This window comes from Enhydra lutris, unplaced genomic scaffold, assembly GCF_002288905.1.
Source record: "Enhydra lutris kenyoni isolate GAN:26980312 unplaced genomic scaffold, ASM228890v2 scaffoldscaffold56, whole genome shotgun sequence".
In the NCBI taxonomy this organism is placed as follows: Eukaryota; Metazoa; Chordata; class Mammalia; order Carnivora; family Mustelidae; genus Enhydra; species Enhydra lutris.
In genome coordinates this window covers 6382347-6402830 of record NW_019154140.1, presented here as the reverse complement: position 1 = coordinate 6402830, position 20484 = coordinate 6382347, and the positions used below count along the sequence as shown (strand labels likewise).

General features: G+C 59.5%; 1 protein-coding gene across 4 annotated transcripts in view; it reads left to right on the top strand.

Moving 5' to 3' along the window:
• Positions 1-20021, top strand: part of LOC111157815 (histone deacetylase 7) — a 35298-nt gene extending 15277 nt beyond the window's left edge. For 2 of the 4 annotated variants that reach the window (XM_022519479.1, XM_022519478.1), the window contains exons 2-26: positions 420-470; positions 3586-3770; positions 3907-3997; positions 4155-4266; positions 4902-5017; positions 5210-5335; positions 5683-5774; positions 5965-6075; positions 6216-6396; positions 6617-6813; positions 7061-7234; positions 8336-8555; positions 9896-10029; positions 10152-10272; positions 10488-10537; positions 11763-11870; positions 12836-12891; positions 13059-13146; positions 14248-14367; positions 14578-14675; positions 15905-16023; positions 16704-16837; positions 17141-17225; positions 18508-18646; positions 18798-20021. In XM_022519479.1, the coding sequence (XP_022375187.1) occupies positions 420-470; positions 3586-3770; positions 3907-3997; positions 4155-4266; positions 4902-5017; positions 5210-5335; positions 5683-5774; positions 5965-6075; positions 6216-6396; positions 6617-6813; positions 7061-7234; positions 8336-8555; positions 9896-10029; positions 10152-10272; positions 10488-10537; positions 11763-11870; positions 12836-12891; positions 13059-13146; positions 14248-14367; positions 14578-14675; positions 15905-16023; positions 16704-16837; positions 17141-17225; positions 18508-18646; positions 18798-18843 (2954 nt within the window). In that variant the 3' untranslated portion in view covers positions 18844-20021. The remainder of the gene's footprint in view (positions 1-419; positions 471-3585; positions 3771-3906; positions 3998-4154; positions 4267-4901; positions 5018-5209; positions 5336-5682; positions 5775-5964; positions 6076-6215; positions 6397-6616; positions 6814-7060; positions 7235-8335; positions 8556-9895; positions 10030-10151; positions 10273-10487; positions 10538-11762; positions 11871-12835; positions 12892-13058; positions 13147-14247; positions 14368-14577; positions 14676-15904; positions 16024-16703; positions 16838-17140; positions 17226-18507; positions 18647-18797) is intronic. The other 2 variants (XM_022519481.1, XM_022519480.1) reach the window with 2 other exon arrangements.
• Positions 20022-20484: the final 463 nt, after the last annotated feature.

Sequence of the window (20484 nt, the reverse complement as noted above, 5' to 3'; positions counted from 1 at the left end):
TGGCAGCCTCACTGGCAGTGCTCTCCCTCCTCTGGCCCCCTCCTCTCCCAGATCTCTTTCCCTTTGGGTTATGGGAGCCTGGGCCCTAGGAGGATGAGGTCAGAGCACATCCCGAAGGGCTGAAGGGTGAACTGGGGCCTCCTTGGGCCTACTGTGGACTGGGTTCCAGCGGGGTGACATGTCTGAGTCACAAGGTGATTTGGGTGAGGAAGAGAGGGCTGGTGAGTGCTTGCCTTCAGCATGGGAATCTGAGGGAAGGAATGGGGCAGAATCCTTGCTTTTTTGGTTAGCTTCTGATGCAGGTGCCGGGTTTGGGGGTGCTCAAGCTGGAGTGGGGCCTTCCCGCCTGACCTGGCCCTCTCACCCTTTCCTCACCCCTTCCCTGCAGCCCCTTCATGCCCTCTCTCTCCTCTTTACAGATGGGACCCAGGTGAGCCCGGGTGCCCGCTGCCCCAGCCCCCCCAGCACAGGTAAGAGTCAGGCCTGAGGGAGCCTGAGGTGGGAGTGCAAGACGAGGGTGGAGAGGACAGAAGAGGGGCGAGAGAAGCAGGGTGGTGAGCTGATGGGCCAGAGGGTTGGGAGGTTGGGGTTCTGGGTGTGGGGCGAGGAGTGGGGTAAGAGGCAAGTCTGGCTCTAGGCTGGTCCCACTGTTGGGAAGCACAACAGGAAAAGGAAAGGCAGGATGCTCTTCTTGTCCTTGTTGGCTGCGGGGAAACAGGAAGGCAAGTAGGAAGCTAGTGTTTACACTCAGACCCCTGCCTCACATCAGGCTCAGGGCGAGGTGCCTGGCTCTTGTTTGTTGGCCTCGGGCCTCACGCTGGTGCCGCAGAGGGGGCACAGAAGCCCTCACAGGGGGAAAGATGCCTCTTGTGCTCAGGCAGGCTGCGGGGAGGGAATGGATCCCTCTTCTGGGTTCTCTCACTGTCCCTTGCCTCCTCTGCCATTTGGCCGTTTTCTGGTTTAGGATGTGGCCCTGGGGCCAGGGCTGGAGTGGCTGATGGCCTCAGCCAGTGTCCTCGGAGGGCCTACCGGGTGCCTGACGCCTCGCAGTTCCGTATGGCGGGGAGGAGTGAGGACCGGCTGTCTTCTTTGCCTTGCTCCCGGTTGTCCGAAAGCTCACAGGCAGGCTGGGGAGACAGGACACACCAGGAGGAGAATACCGTATGTGACCAGGGCCAGATGAGGGCGCAGTGGACAGAGTTCATCCCTTCAGTCAAGAAACACTAAATCCGTACCTGTTGCTACGTAGTCCTCCTAGATATTTAATATAAAAAAAGAAAACAACAAAAATTGGAAAAAGAAACATTGGTGAACCCTATCCCTGTGCCCGGGCACTCCCTGGGCATTTTAGGGGGGCAGACATAGACATTTATTCATCGATTCAGCCAGTATTTACTGGGTTCTTGTCATGTGCTAGGTACCATTTTAGGCCAGGGTCGTGAGAAGTAAACAAAACTGAGTTCCCGCCCTTGGAGCTGGACTCTGATGGTCCTGCCCACGCTGGGCTTAGAGGGCACAGAACCGTCAATGTGATTGGAATCCAGAGAAGGGAGGGACGCAGGGCGGTGGGCTGAGTGCAGGAAAGAGGGAAGATTCCAGCTGGACTTGGAAGAAAGGGTAGGATCTGGAAAAGTGGACTCTGAGGAGGTGAGGGCAGTACCGCCAGGGGGTCATTTCGAGCATAAGCTCAGAGGCTGAAGGGTACGTGGGCTTGCGGCAGGATAGGGCTTGATGGCTGAGAGCAAGGGTTGTGTTCAGATGTAGGAGACAAAGGGAAACTGGCTTAGCCCCAAATCGTGGAGACCCCCCACATGCTAAATGACCCAGAATCCCATTCTGAGAGTTGCTGGCAGAGCCCCTCCCACATTCTCGGCAGCCCTGCGCTCGGAGAGAGGGATGGGGCCTCTCGGGCAATGCAAGGCCAAGGCAGCAAGCCCTGTGTCCTGTGGCCTGCCTGGGGTTCTCTGAGGTCCCTCTTACCTCATCAGAGGAGTCACCCCAGGAAGCCAAGACACCAGATGTAGAGGAGTGTGTTAGCTTCAGAGGCCCAAACTCAAGCCGAGTGAGAATCTGGGTTCCCTGAGTGGATGTGTGAGCAGGAGTGGGGGGCATGGAGGCCATGCGTGGCCTGTGCAGGGCATGTTTGGAGGCACAGCCATCCCCTCTGGTCTCTTACTATCTGGACAGTCGTGGTGGGCACCTCCCTCCTTGGCTCCCCTCTTGTCTCTAGCTCCCGGGCAGAGAACCTTAGAGCAGATACCCCTAGTGCAAGACCCTCTCCCTCTCCCAGCAAGAAAGCCCCGAGAGGGGTGCTGACTTCCTGAAAGTCCAGGGGACAACGGAGCCAGAGCAGTGGCCTCAGCAGGCCCTGAACCCACGCTCACCATGCCTCTCACTGGGTGACTTTGGCGAGGTCCCTTCCCCTGAGCTCAGTTTCCACATTTGGGATAATGGAATAGTAATAACCACCTTCCAGAGCCTGTGGGAGTTTCAGGGCAGAAGGGTTTTGCAGGCATGCCCGCATGTGTGCCCTAGATCGGAGGGAACGATTGGTAACGGTTGGTAACGGTTGAGTTGGGTCTGGAGACTGCGTTCCCCAACTCCCCAGCTGCTGCTCCGTCTCAGAGCCTTCCATGTCCCTCAGCCTGTGGCTGCCCTGATGGGGGCTGCCGCGTGTTATTGGAGGAGCTGAAGGAGGCCTCTCCGGAAAGGTTTCCCCAACTGTGTGCTGTCCTAGGGCCCCTGTTCTCACCCCCACCAGCTTCGCCTGCCCCAGGATAACGTCCCTCCAGACGCTCCAGCTGCTCAGTCCAGCCTGGCCCAGCTGGCTATGTGGGCCTAGAACCTGGTCTGGCGGCCAGTGAGAAATAGCTCCTGCCCCCATGGCCCTGGAAGAGTGCTCCTGGTGTGGGCGCAGAGCACACTTGAGAAGAGGCGGCTGGGCCTGCCGTCCTCACAGGGACGGGCCTGAAGCAGGCCCCAGGGGTGTAGGAGCCCAGTGAACTGAGGAGGTTGCCCTGCGAACAGGGCTGTGCAGGCTTGGGGTGGTGGGCCTGGGCTGCTGTACGTTCAAGGCGCGGCCACTTTAGCCTCTGGCCTAGGATAGAGCATGGGTTGGGGGGTGGCACCTGGGAGAGCCCATGAGGCCGGCTGGGGCTGGAGGCTGAACAAAGGGGACTGGCAGATCGCTGTCTTTGAGGGCAGGTCATTAGGGGTTAGCCTGACCAAATCTTTATTCCGGCAGGAAAAAGGGAAGGAGATGGCAGGGCCCAGAATGTTCCCCCGCAGGGCTTGTCACTCAATCTTCCCAGCTCCCAGCCCCTGCCCTGGGGCGGCAACAACAGTTAGTGGAAAAGCATGGTGCTCGGAGTCAGGAGGGTCCTTTCGGGCACAGCCTCCATGGTCTAACCCCACCTGTTTCCACGCCTGCCCGCCTCCACACCCACCGTGAAATGGAGCTGGAAGTACCTACCCCGTGGGACCACAGTGACAGAGGAAAGGCCCCTATACAGTGTCCCGCTGTGGCCCAGGGAGCCTGCAGGAGGGTGAGCGGGCCCTGAGCGTGCCCCCTCTGTGTGCCCGCAGGCCGCCCCAGGCCCCGCGTGGACACGCCCGGCCTTCAGCCCCAGCCCATGGACCTGCGGGTGGGCCAGCGGCCCGCGGTGGAGCCCCCGCCGGAGCCTGCACTGCTCACCCTTCAGCACCCCCAGCGCCTGCACCATCACCTGTTCTTCGCAGGCCTGCAGCCTCGCTCGGCGGAGTCCATGAGGGTAAGGTCCGCGCTCCCCGCCCCTGCGGCGGCTTTGAGCTCAGCCCCCAGCCTCCCACCCTCCCTCCCGCCTCCCCAGACCCTCGGCTCAGTCTTCAACTCCTTGCCCCTTCCTGGGCGGCCTGCCCTGCCCACAGCTCCCCATGGACACGCCGGTGCCCCAGCTGCAGGTGGGGCCCCAGGAGCAGGAGCTGCGGCAGCTTCTCAATAAGGACAAGAGCAAGCGAAGTACGTCTGTGAATGTGGGTGGGGGGTCTGGAGGCTTTGCGGAGGGGGGGGGAACACCAGGCTTGGCTCTCCGTAGGGACAGGACGATGGGCAGGCAGTGGGCCAGGGAGGCCACCGTCCACCTGCCCCCGACCCACTCCTGACTCCCCTGCCCCAGGTGCTGTGGCCAGCAGTGTGGTCAAGCAGAAGCTGGCAGAAGTGATTCTAAAGAAGCAGCAGGCAGCCCTAGAGAGAACAGTCCATTCCAACAGTCCCAGCATTCCCTACAGGTAACGCTCTCCCAACGGCTCCCTTGTGTCCCTGTCCTGCCTCCTCCCAAAGTGTCCATCCCATGAGCCCTTGTACTCGCTCCACCTGCCTCCCAGCTGCTTGTCACAGACCCATCCCCCTCACCTCTAATTACAATGCTGTCCCAACCTCTCTCCTCCCACCTGCCCCCTTTTCTCCTTTAATTATCACTCCCAACCCCACCTGAAGCCCTTCCTACCTGGCCCCCCGACCCAGCACAGACATACCACGCTGGCTTTCTTCTTCCTACACAAGTCCCTTTTCTCTTTAGGACTTCCCCAAAGCACAAAAATATCCTGATTCCTAGAGCAGTTTCCTCCCACAGGAGACAGAGTCCCCTTTGTGACTGGCCCGCACCCAAGTCCTGGGACCCTGGCTCCTAAGCTTAAATGGAGGCCTGCCTGGCCCCGCAGCTGGCAGGGAGGCTGGCCCGGTGCGGCCACCTGGAGATGCCCCTGTGCTTGACTGCCACACGCTGCCTGGCCCTGTCAGTGACTGCGTCTCCTGGCAGGGCCTGGGGACCCAGGCTCAGGAAGAGCCCTTTGCAGAGCCTTCTGCTGCCAGGCCTCTGGGCAATCCCTGCCTCTCTGAAGCCACCTTGGCTTTCCCTCCGCAGAACTCTCGAGCCCTTGGAGACGGAAGGAGCTGCTCGCTCTATGCTCAGCAGCTTTCTGCCTCCTGTTCCCAGCCTGCCCAATGACCCCCCAGAACACTTCCCTCTCCGAAAGACAGGTGAGTGGGGCAGGCAAGTGAGGACCCTCCAGGGCAGGGTCAGGAGCCTGGAGGAGCGGGAGAGCCCGTGGGGCTGCAGCAGGTCAGCTCACTGCGCTTTTCTCCCTGATGCCGCCTTCTCTTGCCTTCGCCCAGAGGTGACTGGGAGGGAGGAGGGTGGTGTGGGGCCAAGTAACACCGGTGCTCCCACAGTCTCTGAGCCCAACCTGAAGCTACGCTACAAGCCCAAGAAGTCCCTGGAGCGGAGGAAGAACCCCCTGCTCAGAAAGGAGAGCGCCCCGCCCAGCCTGCGGCGGCGGCCCACCGAGACCCTTGGCGGTGAGGGCCAGCAGGGTGGGTGGGGTGGCCCGTGTGGTCCCTCTGGGTTGGGGCCTGCCCAGACAGGACGACTGTGCGCAATTATACAGGCTGTGTCCAACACACTCGCCAGGGGGGCTGATTGAGGCCAAAAGCCAGCCCCTGCTCTGTTGGCTAAGGTGCCCTCGAAGAAGGGGCACCTTAAAAAAGTGGGCAAAGACAACAGAGTTAAGTGGTGGCCTGCCTTCTTCCTGCCCTTCTGGGAAGAAAGCAGGAAGCAGAGGCCACCCCCCTGGGGAAGGAGGACTGGCCCCGTTGTCCCGGCCACACCGGGCCTCTGACTGTGCTTCCCTCTCTGCTGCCCCTAGACTCTTCCCCGAGTAGCAGCAGCACGCCAGCGTCAGGCTGCAGTTCCCCCAATGACAGCGAGCACGGCCCTAACCCAGTCCTGGGCTCCGAGGTAAGCCCTAGCCAGGCCGGGCTCCCGGGGGCAGTTCTGAGGCTCAGCCTTCTTCTCAGCAAGTAGCCCTGACCGAGCTGGGGCCGCAGGGTCTGGGCAGCCCGGACCTGAGCCTCCTGGGGGTTCTGGGGAAGGCAGGCTCGGGGTAGAGGTCTGGGACCAGTGACCCCTGCCCTGCTCCCCATGGCAGGCGCTCTTGGGCCAGCGGCTGCGGCTGCAGGAGACCTCTCTGGCCCCGTTCGCCTTGCCGACAGTGTCCTTGCTGCCCGCAATCACGCTGGGGCTACCTGCCCCTGCCAGGGTGAGTGGCTGAGGCGCCCTCCCCCCATTGCAAGCCCCCAGCTTCTTTCGCTCCCTTCTCCTACCACCTCACCCCAGCACCTTCACTGCTCTCTCTGTGGGGGATCTTCCCCCCTGTGACTTCCCCCTGCCTCCCCCCAGGCTGATGCTGACCGTAGGACCCATCCGACTCTGGGCCCTCGGGGGCCGGTCCTGGGGAGCCCCCATGCTCCCCTCTTCCTGCCCCATGGCCTGGAGCCTGAGGCTGGAGGCCCCTTGCCCTCTCGACTACAGCCCATCCTCCTCTTGGATCCCTCAGTTTCTCACGCCCCTCTGCTGACTGGTGAGTTCCAAGGCTTCTCCAGGGGAGGGCTGGTCCCTGCATCCTGCTAAGGGCCAGGCTTGGGAAGGGTCCCTTCCTTCCTCCCTGCCCCCTCGGCAGCCCCTCATCCTGCGTGTCTCCCCAGTGAGCCCGTGCCCCCCTGCCACCCCGTGCCTTTGCTTCCTTCCATTCCTCCCTTTGGTTCCTTCCTTATGCCCCACCCACACCCCGTTCTTTCCAGTGCCTGGGCTTGGGCCCCTGCCCTTCCACTTTGCCCAGTCCTTACTGACCACCGAGCGGCTCTCTGGGTCAGGCCTCCACCGGCCACTAAGCCGGACCCGCTCAGAGCCCCTGCCCCCAAGTGCCACCGCCCCCCCACCGCTGGGCCCCCTGCAGCCCCGCCTGGAACGGCTCAAACCTCACGTCCAGCTGATCAAGGTGAGGGGAACTGGCTAGGGGAGGTGATGAGGGGTTGCTTCACTGGGCCTCTGGGGGCTGAAAAAAGGGAGGCTCAGGAAGGGCTGGGACCTGGAGGGCCAGAAAGAGGATATCGCTCCCAAGAGCCCAGAGGCGTGTGGCCACTGAAGTCCCAACAAGATGAGTGGCCACACAGCCCAGCCCACCACGGCCCACCGCACAGCTTGTGTCCCCGCATGGCTTCTCAGTGGGCATCTCCCTTCCCCAGAGGCCAGCCAAGCCCAGTGAGAAGCCCCGACTGCGGCAGATACCCTCCGCCGAGGACCTAGAGACAGATGGTGGGGGAGTGGGGCCAGTGGGGGATGACGGCCTGGAACACAGGGAGTCAAGCCATGGGCAGCATGAAGCCAGAGGCCCTGTTCCTCTCCAGCAGCACCAGCAGGTATGGCAGCACCCATGTCCCTGGAAAGGTGTAGTCGGGAGACCCTGGGGCCTAGCATAGATGGAAGGGAGGGAGCTAGCTCCTCAGTGCAGGAGGTGAGTCTGGGACCCAGGTTGCCCTACCAGATCCGTACCAAGGTGCAGACATGCCCCCGCCATGCACACACGCGCACACACACACACACAGGCACACTCTGGCAGCCTGCCAGTCTTGGGGGAAGCCATGTCCCTTGTCTGGTGCTGAGGCTGGCCTCTCACCAAGCCGTGCATGTCCCTGCCCCAGCCCCTCTCCCCTGTGACCCGTTGTCCGGTGTCCAGGACGGGGGCTGGGACCAGAAATGGGGCAGGTGTGGGCAGCACTCTCAGTGTGAGGCAAGTCATGGGGGCTGAGTTTGCTGGGGCTGCTGGGACAAGGACCACAGACCCAGCCCCTACAACGACAGAAGTACGTCATCTCACTGTTCTGGAGGCCAGAAGGCCAACACTGGGGTTTGTCTTTCCAAAGGCCATGAAGGAGGGGCTGCTCCTGCCTCTGTCCTCAGCTGTAGATGGCTGTCTTCTCCCTGTGTCCTCACACCATCTTCCTCCTCTGCCTGCCTGGGTCCAACTTTTCCCTTTTTATAAGGACAAAAGTCATACTGGATTAAGGCTCACCCTAATGACCTCATTTTAACTTGATTATTTCTGTAATTACCTGTCTCCAAATAAGGTACTGGTGCGGGGCTTAGAACTTCATGAATGGGAAGTGGCAGGGACACAGCTCAGCCTACCGTGCCTGGCAATAGTCCACACACGTGCAGTGGCTAATGCACGTCCCTGTGTCCTTGGGCAGTTGGCCTGAGGCCCCTTACCTAGGTTCTGGCTTTGGAGTCCCAAAGGTCTGAGAAAGTCTGGGGGCACAGGGTGGTCATTCTGGGCTGCTGACTTCTGGGGGTGGTGCGAGGGGCTGAGGGTTCAGAGATCAAAGGCCAGAGCCCTGCCAGGAGGCAGGGCTAAAAATCTCTCCCAAAAGGGACCTGCCCAGAGGTTTCTAAGGCCCTGGGCAGCAGCAGATGGAGCAGAATCCTGAGATCTGGAGACTGAGGCCCCCTGTGTCCCTCAGGTGTTCCTCTGGGAGCAGCAGCGACTAGCTGGACGGCTCCCCCGGGGAGGAACTGGGGACTCTGTACTGCTTCCCCTGGCCCAGGGCAGTCACCGGCCCCTGTCCAGGGCTCAGTCATCCCCGGCCGCACCTGCCTCATTGCCAACTCCAGAGCCCGCCAGTCAGGCCCGTGTCCTGCCCAGCTCAGATACCCCTGCCAGGAGCCTGCCCTTCACCACAGGTAAGGCCAAGATCAGGGTGGGACAGGAGAAGGGGCAGGGGGCCCACAGGGGCTCAGGCATAAGTCCATGTCTGGTCTTGCTGTCACTTGGGACATTGTTCGAGGCCACAGAGCACTTGCTTGGCCTTGTCACAGCCTCACGGTGTCCCATGAAGGAGGTGGAGTGGGTGGTGGTCCTCACTGTGCAGATGAGGACACCTGGGCTCAGAACTAAGGTGACAAGCTTGTGGTCAAAGAGCAAGCTGAGGGTCAAGCCAGGTTAAGGATCTGGGTCTCCTGACAACCCAGACCTCCCCTGACCTTTCAAAAATGATATTTATTATGGTTGTTCTATTGGTAAAGGAAGAGCTCAAAAGTATTTTAGAAATTTGAAAAACACCAAAAAATATAAGAATACGATAAAAATAGCCGACCGGTCTCCCACCACCCCAAAGCCACCTCTCCTAAGTGCTGCTGTGTAGTTCAGCACCACCTTTGTTCTAGAAAGCTGTGTATAGATACCACACACACTCATTGCGTGTTGAGCCCTGCTTTATTCTGTTAACATATTATGAATATGTCATGATACAATGAACCTTTAAAAATGAAATTTTTATAGTATTTCATCAGTTTTTTTTTTTTTTTTTGACGATTTCTTATTGGTGGGGCGGATAGGTGTCCACTCATTTTTCCCCATGAGAATTTCTTGTCCCTGAATCTTCGCTCATCCCTGGCATTGTTTCCCAAAGGCTGTTCTTAAGGAGTGGCCTCCCTGGGTCAAGTGGGGTGAGCATTTTGAAGATCCCAGTGTCCTGAAGCATGCTGAAAGTGACCCGTCAACCGTGTGCAGGGCACTCTAGGCGGCCTGCTGGTCAACCCAAAACAGTCACTTCCCCAAAACTGCATCTGTCTTGTCACATGGCTCCGCGTCACTGTGAGCTTCCCAGCTCTTGGCTTGGGGCTTTCTGAGGAATTCTTTCTCCTCTCACACCCCTGTGGCAGCCTGGCTGGGTTGTGAACGTCTAGTGTGAGACCCCAACCTTAGGCCCCCTTTGATCAGGCTCAGAGCTCTCAAGGTCTTGGTGGCCACAGGAAGCCATGTGTGGAGAGTCAGGGTGGCAGGAAGTCAGGGGCTCTGTGGCGGAGGTGTTGGCTGGGGCACACCTGTGTGTGTGTGTGTGTGTGTGTGTGTGTGTGTGTGTGTGTGTGTGAAAGGCTGAGGGGCTGAATGGGGGGTGTGGGGCTGTGTGAGTCTGGGGGCGATGGGATGTCAGGTCTGGCTCCATGTGGGTGTGGCGTGTGTGGCCCTGGGGGGAAGAGGGGACCCCTGGGCTCTGGACCCTGAGTCCTGCTCTCGGCAGGGCTGGTCTACGATTCGGTCATGCTGAAGCACCAGTGCTCCTGTGGGGACAACAGCAGGCACCCGGAGCACGCGGGCCGGATCCAGAGCATCTGGTCTCGGCTGCAGGAGCGGGGGCTCCGGAGCCAGTGCGAGGTGAGGAGGCAGGGGGCGGGAGATGAGGGGCCTGAGTGGGTGGTGGTTGTGGCAGGGAGGAAGCGTGCAGGGGCAGGGGTGGGGGGAGCCCGGGCTCAGGAGGTCTGTGGGCCCATCCTCAGTGTCTCCGGGGCCGGAAGGCCTCCCTGGAGGAGCTGCAGTCCGTGCACTCGGAGCGGCACGTGCTCCTCTATGGCACCAACCCGCTCAGCCGCCTCAAACTGGACAACGGGAAGCTGGCAGGTAGGGGCCCCAATGGCTCCCGGGATCCCTACGCCTCCCCTGACCCGGCCAGCTGCTGTGTTCTCTTGTCCCAGCCCCACACAGCCTGCCCCTCGGGCATCCTGGGAGTCCCCCTGCTGCCTGCTGTTCCCCTTCCCCAACTCCCCAGCCCCAGCCCCCCTCAGGCCAGAGCTGAGAGGCTTCTGGGCTCACACACACTGGGCCTCTCCCCACAGGGCTCCTGGCACAGCGGATGTTTGTGATGCTGCCCTGTGGTGGGGTAGGGGTAAGTGTGCCCGGGGGGCTTGAGCGCCCATTGCCATGGGCTCTTGGAGCTCCTCCCTTCTGTTCTCCCAGGCCCAGCCCCTACCTGCTTGTTCTTGGGGTCCTGCCAGACCTGTTGGGCCAGGGGCTCTCCCATAATGCTCCTCTGCCGGCTAGAAGCTCCTTGTGGCCAGGTGTGTCCTCTACCCATCAGTGTCTCCTGAGCGGGGAGCCCTTTGCCTTGCACTTAGGTGGTGTTCAGTAGATGTGGAGTGAGGCTCAAAGAGCAGGGGATTGTCTCCCTTCGTAAAGCCCTGGTGGTGGTCGGGATTCGCCCTTCCACGCCGGCCTCCGGGCGGAGTCGGGCTGCTTGGCCGGAGCTGTGGGGATGCCTCCAGGGTGCTCGGTGACCCAGGCAATTTTCTCCCACAGCCCAGCTTCCCCTCCTCCCAGTTCACCCTGCTTAGCCGGCTCCTTGCCTCCTCTGGTGGCATCCCAGCCCGGAGTATGGAGGCAGGGGATTAGAGGCCTAGTTCTGGAGGGAAGTGGGAGCCGTAGCTGGGGGGCTGTTGGGGAGCCAGTCAGCGCCCTGTTCACAACTTCCCATTTCTTGCCACTTTCTGATTTTTCCAACTGTTGTTGCTTCTGTTTTCTCCTCCCTCCTCTCCCTCTCTGTCTGTCTCTCTCTCTCTCTTTCTCCAGCCTCTTGCGACTCTCTCTGCCTTCCTCGCCTCTCTTGGTCCGCCTCGCCCTCCCCATCTCCCCATCATGCCCCCCGGCCCCTCCCTAGCCTTGAGGCCCAGGGACTGGGTTTGGGGGGCCTCCCAGCCTGGGCTAGGGGCCCTGAGTGGAAGACAGTGGTGCAGACGGCCCCTCGAGCTCCGACCGTCCCGCAGGGCCTGAGCAGAGTCAGCTGGGGCTTAAAACCCCCTCCCGGTCCAAACCCCAAGTCCCGCCCAGGTAACGCCATGCCCCCTCCTCTGACTGGGGAGGCAGGTGCGATGCTGCTGGCAGAGTGCTGGCCAGATACGGGCTGGTGATATGGACTGAAGCTGGGAAGGAGAAGTCATGCTGGGATTGGGGGACGCAGGAGGCCTTGCCTTTGGGTGGTGGGGCCCTGGGGAGGCAGCGCTGTCTGCCCAGTTCCCTGCCCCTGGGGTCCTGGCCGTGGGGTGGGCACTGCCCAAGTGGGCCCTGGTTCCTGTGGGGGCCTTGGATGATGCGGGCCCTGACTCTGGCCCCCACAGGTGGATACCGATACCATCTGGAACGAGCTGCATTCCTCCAACGCAGCCCGCTGGGCTGCTGGCAGTGTCACTGACCTCGCCTTCAAAGTAGCTTCCCGTGAGCTAAAGGTAGGAGCTGTGAGTGGAGAGTGGGTCAACCACAGAGAGGGTAGCAGGCTGGGGCAGTAGGGAAGGTCAAATCCAGAACTGCAGGACTCTCACTCCTCTTGGATAGTGCCTCAGGGTTTTGGAAGGGAAATTGAGAGTTCTGGCGACAAAGCTGAGATTCGAACCTTATGCTCATGCTATTTGCTGGGGGTCAAGCCGCTGGTCTCTAAGAGACCCAGAGTCGTAATTATTCAGGATCATTTCACACACAGACCCGCTGTGTGACCACTGGGCAGTTGCAGAGCGTCTCTGGACCTCTTCCGTCAGCAGATCGGTTCTTTGCCATCCGAGGTTTTATAGACTGGGTTGATGCCTGTGCTTGTTCACTCTGGGCCGGGCACCTGACAGGGGCTTGTGCTGAGGCCCGAACCCCCTGCTGTTGAAGAGCTCACAGCCCAAGGGGGGCGTGTGTCCGGTGTCCCGGCTCCTCCTCAGAGTGGCATGCAATAAAGAGCTCAGTGCTGGGCTGTACCTTCTGGTTTCACCCTTTGACAAGCGGGCAACTTCCCATAAGCTACTTAACTTGCCCAAGCTTCAGATTCTCCTCAGCTGTGAACTAGAGAGAACCCTGTTTCTCTCATGGAGATGTTGTGAGGATTAGGCGACATTTACCTCAGGGAGCTGTCAGGATGAAGTCCCGCGTTTATGGAGTGCTGGGGCATGGAGTTTCTGCCCGAAAAACAGTAGCTCTTGTTAAAAAGTGATGAGAGTCAGGACACACCAGGGTGGGGGGTGTTCACCGTCACCCTAAAAGCACCCTCCAGGCCTCAGGGCACCTCAGATCCCGCCTGGCCGCGGTCAGATCTGCTGACAGTTGTTGTCCTACGGCCCCTTCTCAAGGCATGAGCCTGAGCTTGGGGCAGCTTCGTGGAGATGTGGGTCTGAGTGCGGGCCGTTTGGCTGACAAGCATTCTTTCTGTTTCCAGAATGGTTTTGCAGTGGTTCGGCCCCCAGGACACCATGCTGACCATTCCACAGCCATGTAAGGCTGGGGGGAGGTCAGGGAGGGGGTGAGATGGGGGGGCATTCCCCCCTCTGTCCCCTGAGCCTCCTGGGGCCGGGCCGGACTGGGGCGGCCAGAGGAAACGGGAGAGGTGAAGACACAGGGGAAGAATGGCCGGGCAGAACCTCTCTCTCTCTTCCTCCCAGGGGCTTCTGCTTCTTCAACTCCGTGGCCATCGCCTGCCGGCAGCTTCAACAACAAGGCAAGGCCAGCAAGATCCTCATCATGGACTGGGTAGGTTCTGGTTCCTGGTTCCTGGCCCCTTCAGATCCGAGAGCCCTGTAGAAAGAGCCCCTAGCCTGGCAGCAGAGGATCTGTCTTCCTGTCCGAGTTCTGCATGAGCCTCCTGGGCCTCTGTGTCCCTCTGTATATAAAATGTGGGCGAAGATAAGAGCCACATTGGGGGGCTGCCGGGAGTCCCGGAGGCAACCGCATGTGGGAAGGCCCTCAGCCATCACGAACTCCCACGGCGGGAGGAGCCACTTGAGTGCTCTTTGGCCTCCACTGGCTTCTTTCTGCAGGTGTCACTGCATTGCCCCTACAGTCACAGGGATAGCAGGTCAGCTCAATGTGCCCCTAATCACATCTAGACCCTGCAGTTTAACCTGTGATGGGTCTGAACCTGACTGGTACCTGGTTTCAGATGAGGAAGGTGAGCTCAGAGATGTTAAGTAACTCACACACAGTCACACGTCTGGTAAATCCTGAGACTGGGACTTGAACCCAGGCCAGTTAGCTCTGGAGTCCATGCACCTAAGCCGGACACTCTGCCTGAGCGTCTGTGAATGCGACATGCCTCTACAGCTGTTGACTGCAGAGGAAATTTCTACCCTTGTGCCCACACATGGTCCTGTGACTTACCAAGTGTCAGACCATAGCTCTTCCTAGCAGTGGTGGCCCCGGGCCTCACCGACCTGCCCCTCCATAACTGAGCTTGGTTTCCGATCACCTTATCACTCCTTGACCACAGGCAAGATGCGTTAGTGAAGGTTCCTGACATGTGTAGGCCTGGACTTGCCCCTCTTCTGCCATACATGTCTTGTGCCCGCTGGCCAGTTGGCCCTTGGCAAGCCTCCTCCCCTTCAGGGTCTCACGGTATACTCTCCCTGGTCCAGGGCTGTGTGCCCAGATGTGCGCACACGGAGAAGCACAGAGAGGGCCGGAGGACTACTTGGGACGACTCAACAGTGTAGCTCTGGGAACCCCAGCCTCCTTACTCCCAGTCTAGGGTCCTGACCCTCAGACGAGGGACACTTGAAACCTCCGTGAACTGTGCCAGCCCCCATCGGCGTGCCTTCAGGCTTTCACTAATCTGTTGTCCATCCCCCTGCCCAGGATGTTCACCATGGCAACGGCACCCAGCAGACCTTCTATCAGGACCCCAGTGTGCTCTACATCTCCTTGCATCGCCATGATGACGGCAACTTCTTCCCAGGAAGCGGGGCCGTGGATGAGGTAACTGCACGCTCCCTTCCAGCCCTGTTGGCTCTGCCTGCGTCCCAACTAGCTGTGGGATCCCGGGCAGGTTGGTTGGGTTCTCTGATGTTCCGTTCCTCTATCTGGAAGTGAAAAGGCCAGTTGAGCTGGTCTCGCAGTGCTGGCATCCTGGGGTTCCTCTCCTGGGACCCTGCTCTCCTCTGGTCTCTCTTGCCTCCTATTTTCCAGGTGGGAGCTGGTAGCGGTGAGGGCTTCAATGTCAACGTGGCCTGGGCTGGAGGCCTGGACCCCCCGATGGGGGATCCTGAGTACCTGGCTGCCTTCAGGTGAGTGCTCTGGGGCCCCAGAGGAGGTCCAGTCAGCAAGGCCACTCTTTCGTGCCTCTTTTCCCAACAGTACCAGGCCGGAGGTGATGGGTTGGTTTGGCAGCCTGTCCTCATCCAGTTACTGGACATGATAAGCCAGTCCCAGGGTGGGCCTTTCAGACTGAGACAAATAAAAGGAAAGGCACTGTTACAGTGGCCTCTAGGAGCCTCCAGTCCCCATGAAAAGACGGGAGACACAGAATGAAAAAGTCAGGGGTACTTTATCAAGTCACGTGTTACCCAGAGCCAGTGTTGAACTGAGTGCCGGAAGATAGGCAGGGTGAAGTGAGCATAGCTGCCACATTCAGTCAAGCAAGTCTGCTTGGAGGAGGTGGGCTTTGCACGAGAGATAAGAAATTTAAATTATGGAGAAAGAAAGCAGATGATGTTCGTATTGAGGGAGTTGCTTAAGAAAGGGCCTTGGGCTCTGTTTAGGAGCCCTTATGTTTCCCTCTGGGGTGCCTATACTCCATTTGGGAAAAGAGAATCCTGGAAGTAGGTCTCAAATACTTTTCTGGAAATAGTCTCCATGAGAACTAATTCTGGAGAAGCCCCGGACTGGGCTTCCTAGTGTCTGTGTGCCCTGAGCCCAGGGCTTCGAAACACATCAAAATGGACCCCAGAGTTGGGTGAGGGATGGAGGGAGGCAGCTGCGGGGGGCCAGCAGAGGCAGAGGATAAGAGAATGAATCTGGGTGGCCTAGGATGTCAACAGAGTCAGCTCTTAGGTGGCGAGAGGTGAGGTGTGGTCAACTCAGTCCGAAGTGAGTGGCAGCTGCGTCCCAGTAGTTTCAGTCCCCAAGGCTTAGTGTCCTGCCCCCACTGTGGCCCTGCCCCACCGCACCCCACAGACACACACACACACACACACACACACACACATGCGCGCGCGCGCGCCCAAGCACCCATGGACATACACACACTCTTCTTTCTTCTCCTTTGGGACCCCATCCCTAACTCCTTCCTGCCCCTTCCCCATTAAGAGCTCTGGGTGGCTAAGTCCTTAGACTGTGCCAGGGATATGGGTGGCCAGCCAGGTCAGAGAGGCTAGACGGATCCATTTATCCTGCTGGGAGATTGGGTGACTTGGAGTCCCAAGAGCAGGGTACTCATGGTAAAGCTGGTAGGAAGAGGCCCGTCCCCGGCAGCCCTGCACAGAGTGCTGAGCCCCTGCATCTGGCCCCCACACAGGATGGTCGTGATGCCCATCGCCCGAGAGTTCTCTCCGGACCTGGTCCTGGTGTCAGCTGGGTTTGATGCCGCCGAGGGTCACCCAGCCCCACTGGGTGGCTACCATGTTTCCGCTAAATGTAAGGAGGGCCCAGCTCAGGGGGAGAGGTAGGGAATGAGGGCTAGGCTGGGAGGAGAGTCCTGGGGACTGCCCCAGTCCTGGGGAAGTTGGCAGTGGCCAGCTCAGGACCATGAGTGAGAACCGGTGTGGCAGCTGGGCCTGATGTTCCCTGGGCCCTCCTCGCCTAGCCCTGCCCAGAGCCCTTTCTCATGACCAGGGCTGTCACCACAGGAGACCTATACTACAACCTGGGGGTGACATCTGGTAGCCAAGAAGCTTGGCCTTGGGACTCCCCCGCCCCCCACAATGCACACCCCAGTTGTGCCATCCCCAGCTGAGTTGCCAGCTTCTCCTGGAGGTGGACGGGGAGGAGCCCACTCAGCCTGCTGGGCCCCAGGGTTTGGGGGACAGAAGGAGAAGATGGTGTGACTTAGTGGAAAAGACAGGCTGGAGTACAAGCCCCAGGTTCCAGTCCACATCCTGGCTGTGGGCCTCATGCAAGTCCCTTAATCCCCGCAAGCCTTGACTGGGGCATATGAATAGGTCTGACACGGGGGACCCTGTGAAAGGCCTGGAAGGAGGAGAGATGTGTGCATCTGAGCATCATTTATAAAGAAGGATGCCAGCAGAGAAATTTCAGAGAGAGTCCACCTCTCCTCCAGGCCTGCCTCTCCTTTTCCTTCTCACCCAACCGTCTAGGTTTTGGGTACATGACACAGCAGCTGATGAGCTTGGCGGGAGGTGCGGTGGTGCTGGCCTTGGAAGGTGGCCATGACCTCACAGCCATCTGTGATGCGTCTGAGGCCTGTGTGGCTGCTCTTCTGGGCAACAAGGTGAGCTGCCCGCCCATCTGTGTATCCATAGAGCAGGAAGTCCAGCCCCCTGAGGATGGTCCCAGCATGCAGGCAGATGGGGTGCCCCCCAGAGGGCTTGCAGATAGTGCTGGGGTGTCAGGCCTAGAACGAGGGGGACAGAGTGGGTACCCCTTCCCCAGGTCAGGTCTAAGACTAGCATTTCCAGCCTTAGGCAGAGCCGGGAACACGGGCATGTTTGTACCTGGAAAGCCAGGGCCATTGGGGTGGAAGATTCCTAGGCCTGTGGGTCCCTAACAGCTGACATGCTGTTTTCTCTTAAAGGTGGACCCTCTCTCAGAAGAGGGCTGGAAACAGAAACCCAACCTCAACGCCATCCGCTCTTTGGAAGCCGTGATCCGGGTGCACAGTGAGTACGGAGAAAGGGTACCCGCTGATCCCAGAACCTCAGGGGTCTCCTGCCCTCAGTAACCCGTGCCCCATGACTCCCAGTGCCTGCCAGGCAAGGGGCTCTCTTGCTGTACTGGAGTGGGCTTCCTATGAATGACCCCAATAATAACGGTGGGACTGCCTCCCTCCCCGTGAATGGGTGCTCTCGGAGCCCTCCATGGATCCAGTGGGGACTGCCTGCCTCCTAAGGCAGGACAGGCCTTCCATCCCCAGCCACAATCCTAGGTCAGGGCCAGGCCAGTAGCAATAGGCCTTTTGCCAAAAGCACTGGTTCTTCCTTGACCCTCAGTCCTGTCCACAGCGATCTTGGGAGCTCTGCCTGCTTTGGGGGCTGGTCTTAGAATAAGATAATTAGTATTTGGGGGTGCCTGGGTGGCTCAGAGGCTTAAGCATCCAACTCTTGATTTTGGCTGAGGTTTTTGATCCTCAGGGTCATGAGTTCAAGTGCTACATTGGACTCCACACCCGATGTGGAGCCTACTTTAAAAAAAGAAGAAGAAGAACATTTGGGAGACAGCTTAAATTTCCACTTACAACTTAGCATCTATGGAACATTTTATGTGAAGACCAGGGTTCAATGCTAGGGATACAAAAATGAATAAAGTAGGTTTGCCCACATCCAGGGCCAGTAGAGGACGGGTGTAGAACAGTAAAGATGGTGCTGGTACTTTGTACAGAGTCTTCACCCTGGGCCAGCTTCTGGGCTGGGCGTGTGCCATGGACATTAGCTTACAACAGCAGGCAGGATGCTCATGTCCGTGGCTTAGTGGGGGCAGTTGGAAGCCCAGGCAGTTAGGTGACCTGCTGACGGCCACCCAGCGTAGCCGTGGTGGTGGTCAGCTTTCTGCGTTGTGACCTTCCCCCCTCCCATGCCCCATCCTGTGTGCTGCGTGGAGGTGCAGACCCTATCTAGGGAAGAATGGGCCCTACTGGTGCTCTTCAGAGCCCCACGCTATCAGAACGGGTCAGGGGTGGGGGAATGGCTGGGGCATCTGCTAGGGCCCCCTGGTGGCCACGGCGAATCCGCTCCGCTCTCCCTGGAAGGTTGCGGTAGGGGGGACTGTGAGGGAACTGAGGGTAGAACTGAGAGCACTGATCCCAGACTGAGGAGGCTCCCGCTCCTGTCTGCTGTCTGGCCCTTGGCCTGAGAGGTCCAGCCTTATATCAGTTTAGGACACGTGGCGTGGCTGGGGGGACGGGCCTGTTTCCCCAACCCTTTCTGACTCTGCTTCTTGCCACAGGTAAATACTGGGGCTGCATGCAGCGCCTGGCTTCCTGTCCGGATTCCTGGGCACCCAGGGTGCCAGGGGCCGACGCAGAAGAGGTGGAGGCAGTGACCGCGCTGGCATCCCTGTCCGTGGGCATCCTGGCTGAAGAGCGGTAATGCCCAGCCCCTGGCCCGCAGCCTCTCCACCCCTCGAACCCTCCTGGCTCGAGGACCCCAGCGCCCAGCACAACCATCCCAGCCTTCTTACTTCCAGCAAGCTGGGCTGAGGCCCTCTGGCAGCCCCACCCTTGTCTCTCCCCACAGGCCCCCAGAACAGCTGGTGGAGGAGGAAGAACCAATGAATCTCTGAGGCTCCAAAAGAATGGACCTGCGCCCACCCTGCCCTTCGGACCTGGTTCTTGTCTAGCCTCTGGCAACTGTACCCATTCCCGGGGTCTTCAGACAGCCTTCAGGCAGGTAGTCGGGGCCAGAGAACAGCCCCTTGCGGTCACCCCAAGGAGCCTGAGAAGGGCCCTGGGTCTAGGATAGGGACCAAAGAGGACCCGGAGAGGAGGCAGGCTGGGCAGCCAGCCAGGCCTCAGTAGCACTCTTTCAAAAACAGAGTCTACCCCTTTGGGGTCCAGGCCCCGGGCTGGGCCCCCATTCCTCAGGACTGCACAGAGGAGGACTAGCTCATTCGGGCCCACCGATAACCACTATTCTTGGCTCTGTAGACCCTGGGCTTTGCACACAGCCCCAGGCTCCACACAGAAATGTGAACTTGGCCTCAGCCAGGGTGGTCCTTCCTAAGCTCTGAGGGCTGGGCTGGAGTGGGGAAAGGGGGATGGGTAGGAGGAGCCACGGGATCCGCTGTCCCTGAGTGTGAGGGCATCTTTCTTGCCTGCTTCCTCAGATGACTCTGGAAGCTTCCTCTCCCCGCCCCCCCCACCCCGCCCCATCAATGGGCAGGGAGACAAAGCTCCTTCCAAGAGAGTAGTCATCGGCAGGCCTCCCATCTGGTCCCTGCCCCCGCCAGAGGCCACCCTACGTCAACCATCTCAGTGCCCTGGTGGAGCAGACAGGTGCTCTGGGAGTTCCATGCTTCCTGAGCCAACGGTGCCAAACTCTTCATCTCCCCTCAGTGGCACAGCATGGCCGCCAGGGGCCCCTGGGTCACTGCCCCCCCTCCATGAGCCTTCTCTCTTTCTGGGGTCTCCCTCACTCAGCTCTGACTCCTGCCCTACATAGGACTAGCTTGGCTGAGGGGAAAGGGGGTGGGAGAGTGGACACAAGACATGGGGGAGGGGAGGCTTCCCTGGCAAAGTCTTCAAGGCTTCTGGGGTTCAGGCCGGGGGCCAAGAAGGAAAGTGTTTGTGTGTGTGTGAGAGAGAGGGGGAGAGTAAGAGTATGTATGTTTGTGAGTTAGAGAGTACGTGTGTGTGTGTGTGTGTGTGTGTGTGTGTGTGTGTTCCCCAGGACCACCATACCCTGTGTACGTATGCATGTTTTTGTAAAAAAGAGAAAAAAAAGAAAAAAAATGGAAAAAAAAATCTGAACAATAAATGTTTTATTTGCTTTAACGGTGCCTGTGGAGGGGCCTCTGGGGATGAGGAGTGTACTGTGGGCATAGGGCTACGTGGGGGCTAGTGGCGGGCGTTCAGCCATACAGCACAGCATGCGTCCCATTTGATGTGGGGAAGGGACCAGGCTGGGCTGGGGGCCAGCTCCCCTCCAGCTCCTTGCCCTCCTGTGGGCAGCGCCCTTGCAGGAAGAATCCATTCTGAACACAACCCAGCTGGCCCCTGCTTGTCCCCCTTCGGTGTCGTAAAGGCAGCAGCTTTAGGCTGTGTCCAGAGGTAGAAGGCCCACTGAGAGGGTGGGGGTATAGAGACGCAGCCCCAGAAGGCCTCCCCAGAGAGCGGTGAATCAGACCTCCCTGGGCTCAAGTCCCAGCTGGGAGCTCAGGTAAGTCACGTCACCTCCTGGGGCCTCTGTTTATCAGTTAAAGGCT